Below are 13627 nucleotides of genomic sequence, written 5' to 3'. Positions count from 1 at the left end.
CCTATCTATCTATCTATCTATCTATCTATCTATCTATCTATCTATCTATCTATCTATCTATCTATCTTGAATGTTTCAAAACCAGGCTGGGCCTTACACACAAATGTGGGATGGCAAACACAAAGACCAACATAGATATGTGTGCCTGCATACACACACACACACACAGATTTTAAGTATGAGTTTGAAACGTTTACTACAGATGGAATAGATCAACTAAGTTTCCTTGACTTGTCGCACATTTATTCCTTTCAATTCCAGGTTTCTACAGATGCCTTTATATCTTCTGAAGCTGCTTTAATTCCACCTATATATAATCAAACGGAGCGCTGCTTCTCCGGAATCATTTTTCAGGGTGAGATAATATGATACCCTCTTTGCCTTTCACAAGAAAACTCACAGTGGAAATGAGCTCCTTGTAAATTGTCCATGCCTCATTATTCGTATTATGAAAATAATATTCCGGGGGGTGGGAAACCCTGAGCTAAAATGTTTAATGTTGTGAGGAAAGCAAGCAGAACCTCTTTCGCTTACTGAAGGCAAAAATTAAAAGAAAATATGGAAATTTGGAGACTCTCTCAGACCACCCCCACCCAAACTGATAGATAAATTGGGGAAAAATAGGAGGAGGAAGGATTCTTAGGTATCAATACAGGAGAATATTTGTAGTTCAGGGTTGAAATGAGGGGTCCTTGATGCTCTTTGAGCTTGCTTCTTTCCTTGTAGACATTTTATGACCCAACTAGGTAATATTAAAGGTGAAATGAAAATAAATGAATGAATGAATGAATGAATGAATAAATGAATGAGTGTTATTTCTGCGCCAACTCAGAAAGCTCAAACTGCCCAAGGAGCTGCTGATCCAGTTCTACAGAGGAATTATTGATTCTGTCATCTTCACCTCCATAACTGTCTGGTTTGGTTCTGCAACCCAACAAGACAGACACAGACTTCAGAAGATAATTAGAACTGCAGAAAAAACAATGGCTACCAACCTGCCTTCCATTGAGGACCTGTATACTGCACGAGTCAAAAAGAGGGCTGGGAAAATATCTACAGACCCCTCACATCATGGACATAAATTGTTTCAACTCATACCCTCAAAACGAAGCTATAAGGCACTGCACACCAGAACAACTAGACACAAGGACAGTTTTTTCCCGAACGCCATCACTCTGCTAAACAACTAATTCCCACAACACTGTCAAATTAACTACTAAGACCGTATTACTATTCTTCTTCTCGTCCTTCCTAGTACCTATCTCTTCTCATTTATGGCTATATCCACGTTGCTTGTATCTTTGCAACTTACATTGTTATTATTGTTTCCTAGTATGATTTGATTGCTTATTAGTATTCTATGACTATCACGAAGTGTTGTATCTTATGATTCTTTTTTTTTATTGAAAAGTTTTATAAGAAATTCAAACAATTTTCTCCCCCCCACCCTTTCCCTTTCCCCACATAAATTGTACATTTTCTTATACATAAGAAATCCTACATATACATGTTTCCCTTAAAGAAAGCATTAAAATAAGACATTTTAATTACATTCGGAGTTGCTCTTCTTCTCTTTCTTCCCTCATTCCACAACAAACCTTCTTCTTCTCCTCCTTTCTTTCCCTTCCCTCCCTCCTCTTCTCTCCTACTTTCTGCTGCCTCTTCTCCCACCTCATCCTACTTCTTTTCCCTTTCCCCCACTTCTCTCTTCTTTCCCCCCTTCTTGCCTTCACTCCTACCCCTATCCCCTTCCCTTCCCTTCCTCCTCTCCTTTCTTCCATTCCTCACCCTCCCTCTCCTCCTCGTACCCCCTCCTCCTCTCTCCTTTCTAACTTCTTTGCTGTGAAATATTTTCCTCCTTTAGTGTCTGAGCAACTCCTGTATTCTACTCATAGAATACAGAAAGTATCTATGATTCTTGATGAATATATTTTATTTTTTTCTTTATGTACACTGAGATCATATGCACCAGAGACAAATTCCTTGTGTGTCCAATCACACTTGGCCAATAAAGAATTCTATTCTTTAAAAAAATGAATGAATGAATGAATGAATGAATGAATGAATGAATGATTAACCATACCTGTTTCTCTTGCCCATTAGGACAGATATATGCTTTTGGACATTCCTGACAATCCATCTCTCCCTCTGGTGAATACTGGCCAGGGATACAAGCTCCTTGCCAACCTCTCTGTGGGTCGCACCAGAAGCCCCCAGGACATGGCCTGCAACCAGCTCTGGTTTCCAAACTGATGTAACCATCTGGACATGCCTGTTGAGGAGACGATAAATCATTAGTCATGAATTTATGGAGTAGGAGGATTAAAAAAAACCCAACAACATCCAGGCCAATGATTTCCAAGTGTTCAGCTGGGAGTCACTGGTGCGTTCCTGATTCTGCAACTGTTGGCGTTCGGTGTAACACTAAGATCTTCTTAATTCTTCTAATGAGTCAGGCATTGCTGGCAGCTCTACATGAGGTCCTCTGCAATCTATTTCATGACCAAATATTTGCCTTGGTAGGAAAACAAGCACCACTGTTCCTGCTTTTTTTGCTATAATTGGGACATTTCTTGGAAGACACTTGAAACCTGACAAGGGCCAACAGATGGATGGGTGACAAAGTTCCATTTTAAATGGTTTTTATCAGATTTTAGTAATAATTTGTGTCTGGAACTTTGCACTTAGATATGACCCAAGGGCTAATTACTAAACTAAACTAAACTAAACTAAACTAAACTAAACTAAACTAAACTAAACTAAACTAAACATAGCAATCCTTGAAAATGAGTGCTTGTGATTTAACTATGAAGAACTGCTTTTATCTCAAATTGTATCTGCACTTGCAGTTTCCAAGAGCTACAAATTATATTATCGAATTTGGGTTCAAAACAGCTGGCTTTGGAGTTGGTGCATGATGGTCTGATGTTCATATAAATGTGTTTTTTTGAACAGTTAAGTGTTTTCGTGGAGACCTATACAAAACAAGCTGTCCAGAATCACTTGTTGAGTTGGGAAGTGATAGACATTGAATAAATAAATAAAATTAAAATAATAAAATATAAGCAGTAAAGTATAAGTAAAGGTGGAACCTAGAATATAATAGAGACTGCAATTTCCTAATGCATCAAATTATTTATGAATTATAAAACATATCATTTTAAAAGTGTAGGAATCGTTGTGAAGCTCTAAGTAACGAGTATCTGTTAGAAATCATGACTGAGACAGAAAGAATAAACTGAAATTATAAATCGCTTTAAATTAAATCCACACTGAGAATCTATTCCAATTGGATTATCTCATGAAGTTAAAACATAAACTCGATACATGGAAAAACTCAAATCTTGTTTGAGGTAAAAACCTACGTATTAAGCAAATGAACCAAATCAGATTGGCTTTGAAGTCATTCTAGATAATGAAGGATATCCTGTAACTTGGTTAAACCCCAATGTGGGAAACAAATAACCTTTTTTTAATTAGTTTATAATTTAATATATAAAAATTTTAACAAATGCAAATACAGGGGTGCTATTCAGCAGGTTCTGACAGGTTCTGGAGAACCGGTAGCGGAAATTTTGAGTAGGCAAATATCACCTCTGGCTGGCCCCAGAGTGGGCTGGGAATGGAGATTTTGCAGTATCTTTCCCCTGCCATGCCCACCAAGCCATGCCCACCAAGCCACACCACGCCCATCAAGTCACACCCACAGAACCGGTAGTAAAAAAAAAATTGAATTCCACCACTGAGAAAATAATAGGAAAACATAGGGGAAGGAAAAGAGAAGAGAAATGTGTAGAAAAGAAAGGAAAAAGAAAGAAAAGGCACTGACTTCCTACAGCCTTTGGTGCAATAGAATGCACCAAAGTAGTAGTAGTAACTACATAGTAACTACATAGTAGTAGTAACTACATAGTAACATCAAACCTCAACTTCTTACTTTTCACAATAATATAAACTGGCAATTCTGCATGATAGTGGGTGAATAAGCTAGTTAGTAGATTGATTAGTCTAAGAAAAGGGATTTTTAAGTGTTATATTTAGGGGAGTGGAGGAAATGGATAGAGTGGAATAAATGCTAAACTAGATTTTATGGGGAAGGCCGCTTTGGAATGTTATAGTAATATATATAGAAGATTAAATATTAAAGTAGGACTTATCGTATAGTTTTAAAGTGGAAAAGTTATTCTATAATGTCATAGTATAATGTCTTTTTTTTCCTTTCTTTTCTCTTTTTTGATATGTATGGATAAAGGGGATGTTATAATATTAATAATATTTTTAGTAAGTAAAGGTCAATATCTAGAGGAGGGAGTAAGTAATCTGTTATGAATTAGGTTTTTTTTTTGTTATGAAGAAGTCACAGGGGGGGATGGGTGGGGAGGGGGGGTTAGGGAGGGGGAGGGAGAGGGGGAAAAAAAGGGGGAAAATTTGTATTTGAAAACTTTTTCAATAAAAATAAATAAATAAAATAAACTAGCCATTTCTATAACAACAGATTTATCTAATCAGTAAAACCCAAAATCATAGTTTCCTTTTTTCCCCATAGAATAGAATATAATTTTTATTGGCCATTGTGTGATTTTTATTGGCCCTTTTGTGATTGGACACACAAGGAATTTGTCTTTGGTGTATACACTCTCAGAGTACATGAAAGAAAAGATACATCTCAAGCACAAAGTCCAGAAATGGTTTCCAAGTAGAAACAAAAGTAATTGTGTGGGGTTTTTTTTTTTTTAATCAAAGCAGTCAGTTTATCTTTTAATCTTTTCAGTCCATTTAATTATATCCACTTAACAAATTAAATCACCTACATGCATAGATAGATTTGGTCCCCTTCAACCTCTCCCTTTACCTGGCAGGACGTAACATCGGATTGAGCTGTGAGCTGGTTGAATGTGCCCATCGGGCACCACTGTGGAGTCTTTTGACTTCCCGGGCAGCTGCAAGTCAGAACAAGAGAGATTTGGATTATGTAAAGGATGGTTTGTTTTTTTGCTATTTTCTTACAACTTCTCCAATCCTGTGCTTCCATATTTCTTATCCATGTGGAAAATCAGTTAAGATATCCCTTACATTCCTTCTTAGGATAATTGGTGCTCAAATTCTGCTAGAATAGAATAGAATAGAATAGAATAGAATAGAATAGAGTAGAGTAGAGTAGAGTAGAGTAGAGTAGAGTAGAGTAGAGTAGAATAGAATAGAATAGAGTAGAGTAGAGTAGAGTAGAGTAGAGTAGAATAGAATAGAATAGAATAGAATAGAATAGAATAGAATAGAATAGAATAGAATAGAATAGATATTGGAAAGAAAAATGGAATGGAATGGAGTGGAGTGGAGTGGAGTGGAATGGAATGGAATGGAATGGAATGGAATGGAATGGAATAGAATAGAATAGAATAGAATAGAATAGAATAGAATAGAATAGAATAGAATAGAATAGAATAGAATAGAGTAGAGTAGAGTAGAGTAGAATAGAATAGAATAGAATAGAATAGAATAGAATAGAATAGAATAGAATAGATATTGGAAAGAAAAATGGAATGGAATGGAATGGAGTGGAGTGGAGTGGAGTGGAGTGGAGTGGAGTGGAATGGAATGGAATGGAATGGAATGGAATAGAATAGAATAGAATAGAATAGAATAGAATAGAATAGAATAGAATAGATATTGGAAAGAAAAATGGAATGGAATGGAATGGAATGGAGTGGAGTGGAATGGAATGGAATGGAATGGAATAGAATAGAATAGAATAGAATAGAATAGAATAGAATAGAATAGAATAGAATAGAATAGAATAGAATAGAATAGATATTGGAAAGAAAAATGGAATGGAATGGAATGGAGTGGAGTGGAGTGGAATGGAATGGAATGGAATGGAATGGAATGGAATGGAATGGAATAGAATAGAATAGAATAGAATAGAATAGAATAGAATAGAATAGAATAGATATTGGAAAGAAAAATGGAATGGAATGGAATGGAATGGAGTGGAGTGGAGTGGAATGGAATGGAATGGAATGGAATGGAATGGAATGGAATAGAATAGAATAGAATAGAATAGAATAGAATAGAATAGAATAGAATAGAATAGAATAGAATAGAATTCTTTATTGGCCAAGTGTGATTGGACACACAAGGAATTTGTCTTGGTGCATCTGCTCTCAGTGTACATAAAAGAAAAGATACATTCGTCAAGAATCATAAGGTACAACACTTAATGATAGTCATAGGGAACAAATAAGCAATCAAATCATATTAGGAAACAGTCAATATAAATCTTAAGGATACCAACAACAAGGTTACAGTCATACAGTCATAAGTAGGAGGGTGATAGGTAGATGCAGGTAGCAATAGCACTTAGATTTATATACTGCTTCACAGTGCTTTACAGCCCTGTCTAAGCGGTTTACAGAGTCAGCCTATCACACCCAACAATCTGGGTTCTCATTTCACCGACCTCGGAAGGATGGAAGGCTGAGTCAACCTTGAGCCGGTCAGGATCAAACTGCTGGCAATGGGCAGAATTATCAACCTGCAATACTGCATTCTAACAACTGGGAAGGAGGGAAGGAAGGAAGGAAGGAAGGAAGGAAGGAAGGAAGGAAGGAAGGAAGGAAGGAAGGAAGGAAGGAAGGAAGGAAGGAAGCAATAGTACTTAGACTTATATACTGCTTCATAATGCTTTATAGCCCTCTCTGAGCAGTTTACCCCCAACAATCTGGGTCCTCATTTTACCAACCTCAGAAGGATGGTAGGCTGACTCAACCTTGACTCATGGCAATAGGTAGAATTAGCCTGCAATACTGCATTCTAACAACTGCTGATCCCAGCTGATCGGGAGTAAATGGGGATTTTGCATTCCTCTGGAGTGGGGTGGGAATGGAGATTTTGCCGTATCCTTCCCCTGCCATGCCCACCAAGCCATGCCATGCCATGCCACGCCCACCAAGCCACGCCCACAGAACCGGTAGTAAAGAAATTTGAAACCCATCACTGATGTGGTCCAGTCCCTGCTCTTCAGCAACTGTGATTCTTTTCGTTGTACCAGACGGTCAATAGCCAGTGTTATTTAGCAGTGACAACAGCTACCAGCAATGTATCACGGAATATTCCACCAATATTCCGCATTCAAAGACCAACAGCTTACAGGAGGGCGTGTTCCAGGGCTGCCAGATCCAAAACTATCAAAAATGCTGCCAAGAGCTATTGGGCTATGAATTCACATTCAGTTCATTTTTTGCCAATTGCTTTGGAAATATAACGGAAAGGTCATCATTGTAATAAGAGTATCTTGAAATCCAAATGTCAGTACTTTGGCTGTGAACCTTGAGTATTGAAACTGGAACGCGGGTGAATTTCAAGTATTGACTCATATTTGTTTTCTGTTCTAATCCTTAAGCTCTTTCATCCAAAAAAATAATGGGAAGGAAGGGAGGGAGGGAGGGGAGGGGAGGGGAGGGATGGAAGGAGGGGCCAAGGGAGTGAGGAAGGAAGGAAGAAAGGGAGGGAGGGAGGGAGGGGGAGGGGGAAGAGGGGAAGGGGAGGAGAGGCATGGAGAAGGGAGGGGAGGAGATGGAGGGAGAGAGGAAGGAAGGAACAAGAGGAGAGGAGAAGTATAGGGGAGAGGGGAAGGGGAAAGGGAGGAGAGCAGGGGTGAAATGTTACTGGTTCCGGCTGGTTCGCCGAACTGGTAGTAAAAAAAGTAAAAAAAAAAAAAGTTCCGAAGATCAGCTGAGCAATGCACAATCACAGAACTTTTTTTTTTAACTTTTTAAACCATTTTTAATGGTTAAATGCTTTAAAAAGGTTTTAAAAAAAGGTTTCAACGATCACAGCTGTGGTGCGCGAGCTTGGGAACCTTTTTTAAAAACTTTTTTAAAGCATTTTTTACCAGCAAACCAGTGGCAAACTGGTTCAGATTTCACCACTGGAGGAGAAGCATGGAGGAGGGAGGGGAGGGGAGGGGAGAAGGGAAGGAAGGAATAGGGAGGGAGGGAAGGAGGGAAGGAAGGAAGGAAGGAAGAAAGGAAGGAAGGAAGGAAGGAAGGAATAGGGAGGGAAGAAGGAGGGAGAAGAGAGAAGGGAGGGAGGGAGGGAGGGAGGGAGGGAGAGGGGAGGAAGGAAGGAAGGAAGGAAGGAAGGAAGGAAGGAAGGAAGGAAGGAAGGAATAGGGAGGGAAGAAGGAGGGAGAAGAGAGAAGGGAGGGAGGGAGAGGGGAGGAAGGAAGGAAGGAAGGAAGGAAGGAAGGAAGGAAGGAAGGAAGGAAGGAATAGGGAGGGAAGAAGGAGGGAGAAGAGGGAAGGGAAGGAGGGAGAGGGGAGGAAGGAAGGAAGGAAGGAATAGGGAGGGAAGAAGGAGGGAGAAGAGAGAAGGGAGGGAGGGAGGGAGAGGGGAGGAAGGAAGGAAGGAAGGAAGGAAGGAAGGAAGGAAGGAAGGAAGGAAGGAAGGAAGGAAGGAAGGAATAGGGAGGGAAGAAGGAGGGAGAAGAGGGAAGGGAGGGAGGGAGGGGGGAGGAAGGAAGGAAGGAAGGAAGGAAGAAGGAAGAAGGAAGGAAGGAAGGAAGGAAGGAAGGAAGGAAGGAAGGAAGGAAGGAAGGACTGATGATGTTACCTAGCTGGGTAATGAAACATCTGCATGCCAACAACCAATCTTAGAGACCCCGACGGACCCCACAGTCCAACCCTGGGCTACAAATATTCTCCTCTATTGGCACAGTATTCTAACAATGCAAACTACCACCAGCAGAACAGGTTTCCTTACAAAAATCCAGCTGGACAAGGCAGGCAAGTTCCAGAGGCATAGAAATGTCCTTCTGGGCACCGGATGAGGCACTCTCTGTCACAGTCTGCACCTCCATGGCTCAGGAGGGAAGAATCCAAGGCTGTAAAGGAGAAGGCCACAATCCCGTCAGGCTCCAAATAAGCTCATTTTCTCAATATGGCTATCTCTATAAAAACGCTCTGCCAGCACTCCAAATTACATTCACTCCAGTGCTGACATAAGGAAGAGAAGAGGACGCTTGACTCTTCACCTACTTATTTTCCCTGAAGATATTATCCCCTAGGAGATGGGAGGGGAGGGGGGACATTCCTGTGAGCTGAAGTAGTAGATATGGGGAGAGTGACTTGGAAGATGGCCAATGAGACGCAGAGAATTGGGGAACGGAAAGGGAGGGTTTGGGGTCAGAAGGTCAGCGCTGACTACGATGTAGTCGGGGACAGATTGTTGTGCTCAATAAATGAAAGATTTCATCAAAGACTATTTGTTTGGAAATGCAATTTATTTGAGACAACATTGTAACCTAACAAGCTCCCTGAAAGATAAACCGGTGGATAGATCTCTAGATATCAGACTGTTAATTTGACCTTCCTTCCTTCAATTATTTTCCAATAGTGACAGCCTTTAATCCAGGGGTCTCCAACCTTGGCAACTTTACGACTTGTGGACACGCTTTGAGCATTCGGTCTGGAAAAGGCTAGCCATCACTGCTCTAATTTACTATTTTAATTCTTTAATTCTGATTTTGTACATGGTTTCTAGCATACAAAGGTACTTTATAAAGCCATATTGACATAGACATCTGTGGCAGTGGTGAAATCTGAAATTTGTTACTACCGGTTCTGTGGGCGTGGCTTGATGGGGGGGTAATGTGACTGGGTGGGCATGGCCAATTTTTTTTTATTTTTTATTTTTTTACTTTCAAAACCATTTTTTCTACAACAGTGAAGAGGTTTTTTAAAAAATGCTTTCAAAAGGCTCTGACAATCTCAGCTGAGTTGCCTGATCGGCAGAGGCTTTTTAAAAAAGCCTCTGCCGATCAGGCAACTCAGCTGGGATCATCAGAGGCATTTAAAAGGGTTTTTTTCTTTTAAAAGCCTTTGACGATCCCAGCTGAGCTGCACGATCATCAGAGGCTTTTTTTTTTTTTTAATTTTTAGAAGCATTTTTTCGGCCAAAGAGGTTGTAGAAAAAATGCTTTTAAAAGTAAAAAAAAAAGCCTCTGATGATTGTGTGGCTCAGCTGGGCATGGGGGGGGGGGGACAGGGATTTTTGCTATCGGTTCTCCGAACCACCCGCCTCCATCGCTACTGGATCGGGTGATCCAGTCCGAACTGGGAACATTTCACCCCTGGTCTATGGATTTCCAAGCGAGGAAGTTTGTTTTCTCAAAATTTCAGGATTCCTATGTCCCATAAAACCACATTTTATCTATTGTTTATAAATCTGTCCTCTTTTCTATTGTTTAACTGTCAAAACAGTTACCTGACGTTTTTTTAAAAAAACACACCCAAGCAAATGTTCAACAGATGTGTTATGAAATATATTTGCACACGGTTTTTTTTTTTTAAAAAAAATGCAAGCAAGAAAGGTATTCCTTTCAGTTTTCTAATTTGAATCTTCAACTCCTAGTGGCAAATCTTTAAACAGCTAACATAATTCTATTGCTTCTGGTGAAGGAAGACTTAAATCATTCTGCTGTAAAAGGAAAATGAACCTGACAAAAAGATGAGAGATTTTCCCTCAAATAATTCACCTTTAAAATGAGACGCTTGTCTTATATTAGCTGAAAATAGAGTAATGACAAATACGTTGTTATTTTTTTCCCCCTCTGATTGAGTTTTTTAGGGGGAGAAAGGGAGGAAAAGACTTAAAGTCAGGATAATTTTCCCTTTTGATAAATACTGGGCTGTCTGAAAAAAAGAAGAGACAGCTGAATTTTGAAAAGCACTGTTTTTGTGCAGAACAGCAGGAAAAAAAATGTGTATTTCTTTTCTCACCAGTACTACTGGAATTCTGTTGTATGCTATTTGGGTCATCTGTGAATGCAATTAAATAACATGAAAAGAAGATTCTAGTTTAATGAAAAGAAGGACTAGGGGTGCAGGAATGGGTTCTAATTTTTTTTTACTACCGGTTCTGTGGGTGTGGCTTATTTTGTGGGTGTGGCCTGATGGTCATGTGACAATTATTTAGGATTTAGCAGAGGTACTGGTCTACCAGGCTTTTAACTGCTTGCAGAGATGTACCGATCTACTCATGTATTTTTGCAGGCACTGATCTACTCATGTATTTTTGCAGGCACTGATCTACTCATGTATTTTTGCAGGCACTGATCTACTCATGTATTTTTGCAGGCACCAGTCTACTCATTTGTTTTCTTTTAACACTGATCAGCTGTAGGGCGGCCCTTTGAAGCCCTGCGACAAGAGTTTAAACAGTTTTTTCCCCTCTAGCTATCAGCTGGGACTCAGGAGGCAGCAATAGATTGGGGGTGGCGCCAAATAAAAGGTAAGAATAACGTGGGGGAGGTGGGGGGTCAGAACTGGTTCAGTGACATCATATCGTCACCGCTACCGGCTCGGCGGAACCGGGCTGAACCGGGAGGAACCCACCACTGTAGGTGTGACATGTTAGCAATGTTCCAATATCTCAGAGGTTGCCACAAAGAAAGGGAACGGACACAGAATGCATGACTGTAATTTAGTACATTGATATTTTCATATGTATAAATAAATATTAGAATCACATGTATAGATAGTAAATAGGAGCCTTGGTAGTACAGTGGTCTAAAGCACCCTGTTATTAATACCAGCTGCCTGCAATTACTGCAGGTTCGAATCTCGCCAGGCTCAAGGTTGACTCAGCCTTCCATCCTTTCTAAGGTAGGTAAATTGAGGACCCAGTTTGTGGGGGCAATAAGCTGACTTTGTATAAATATACAAAAGGATGAAGGCTATTGCTTAGCGCACTGTAAGCCGCCCTGAGTCTCCGGAGAAGGGCGGCATATAAATCAATTTTTAAAAAAAAAAATAGAAAAAAGGGAGAAAAATGAATATATAAGAAATGAAAACTTATGTGGAAATGTTGGAAAGAAGAAAATTGTAAAAATTTCATTTTTTGTTTTAAAAAAACTGTTCAGTAAAAATTATTTAAAGAGAGAGAGAGAGAGAGAGGGAGGGAGAGAGAGAGGGAAAGAGAGGGAGAGGGAGAGGGAGAGGGAGAGGGAGGGAGAAAAGCAACCTACCTGTTGAGATGCAAGCAAACACAGAAAATAAAATGAAGCCATTCCAGGGTTCAGCCATCTAACCGCAGCGAGACCGGTCCAAGATCAGAAGCCAAAGTGCCCACAGACTTTGCCAAGGCTTTCTCTGCCCCAGTGAGCAAAGTTTCCTATGCACGGGCCAAATGTGTAACCAAATCTCTCATGAATAATCTACTTTCCAATAGAAGCTGAAGTGAAATGAATACCAAGTAACTGGGAAGTGGAAAAACAGGAGAGCACAGAAGGGCAATAAGGATGCCTCGGGGAATTAGGAAAAAAGCAGGAGGAGATGAGTTCTAGCAAAAGGCAGGATATTTAGAATAGAGTAACAGAGTTGGAAGGGACCTTGGAGGTCTTCTAGTCCAACTTCCTGCTTAGGGAGGAAACCCTACACCACTTCAGACAAATCGTTATCCAACATCTTCTTAAAAACCTCCAGTGTTGGAGCATTCACAACTTCTGGAGGCAAGTTGTTCCACTGATTAATTGTTCTAACTGTCAGAAAAGTTCTCCTTAGTTCTAAGTTGCTTCTCTCCTTGATGAGTTTCCACCCATTGCTTCTTGTCCTCCCCTCAGGTGCTTTGGAGAATAGCTTGACTCCCTCTTCTTTGTGGCAGCCCCTGAGATATTGGAACATTGCTATCATGTCTCCCCTAGTCCTTCTTTTCATTAAACTAGACATACCCAATTCCTGCAACCATTCTTCATATGTTTTAGCCTCCAGTCCCCTAATCAGGGGTGAAATCCAGCAGGTTCTGACAGGTTCTGGAGAACCGGCAGCGGAAATTTTGTGCAGCTTCCCAGGTGGAGTGCTACACTCCACTCGTGAGCAATTCTCTTCTTTTGGGAGAAGACCTGGGAAAGCCACTTCTCTTTCCTCCAAGGGGATGAAAGCTGGTAAAAAGAAATGGAGGAGAATTTCAATGCCCAGGTTGAATGCTTTCTTGAGGTTTCCTGCTACAGCAGGGGTGTCAAACTCGCGTCGTCACGATGTTGTCACGTGACGTATTATGATTCCCCCCCCTTCGCTAAACTGGGCATGGACCACGAGTTTGACACCCCTGTGCTACAGCATGTATCAAGAATGAACAAACAGGGCCTCCTTTGAGTAAGCTATGTGCTGAAGACACACAGAACACTGTTACCTTCCCACCAAAGTGGTACCTATTAATCTACTTGCATTTGCACATGATGGACAGGAAAACCTTTACTTTGACTAGGCAAGGAAGATCAAGATGGGAAGCTCCCTTAGCACTGATGTCAAAAGTGACATGTAGGTGATTGTCTTCCTTGATTTGACGTGAGATTTATACAGTTACTTAAAAGGCATAAGTCTTTGGAGGACACAAGACTTGCGAACAAAGTAGGGACTATTGAAAGGAGCACATCAGATCAGTGGGGGAGAGAAATCTCCTTTGAGTCTCTGAAATGCCAGCCAAGACCTCCACCTCCCTGCTCCTTTAGCTAGGAGATGCCATCTGTTGCCCTTTTATAAAGTCTTTAATTAAACTCCTCCAATACATCTCCAATGCATCTGTTTCCTTCCACTCTATAAACAATTCTTGGGAATATCTGCAATTATCT

The 13627-nt window shown here is 40.4% G+C and overlaps 1 protein-coding gene across 1 annotated transcript in view; it reads right to left on the bottom strand.

Moving 5' to 3' along the window:
* LOC117668244 (uncharacterized) overlaps positions 1-12083 on the bottom strand; it is a 167242-nt gene extending 155159 nt beyond the window's left edge. Inside the window, exons 1-4 of the mRNA XM_087875571.1 lie at positions 12026-12083; positions 8761-8881; positions 4853-4940; positions 2084-2272 (exon numbers count right to left, since the gene is read on the bottom strand). Coding sequence (XP_087731697.1) covers positions 2084-2272; positions 4853-4940; positions 8761-8881; positions 12026-12083 — 456 coding nt within the window. The remainder of the gene's footprint in view (positions 1-2083; positions 2273-4852; positions 4941-8760; positions 8882-12025) is intronic.
* Between the last annotated feature and the right edge of the window lie 1544 nt (positions 12084-13627).

This window comes from Pantherophis guttatus, chromosome 9, assembly GCF_059756535.1.
Source record: "Pantherophis guttatus breed Tessera chromosome 9, ASM5975653v1, whole genome shotgun sequence".
In the NCBI taxonomy this organism is placed as follows: Eukaryota; Metazoa; Chordata; class Lepidosauria; order Squamata; family Colubridae; genus Pantherophis; species Pantherophis guttatus.
Note: the sequence above shows the minus strand (reverse complement) of the source record. Positions and strands in the feature narration are given on the sequence as shown.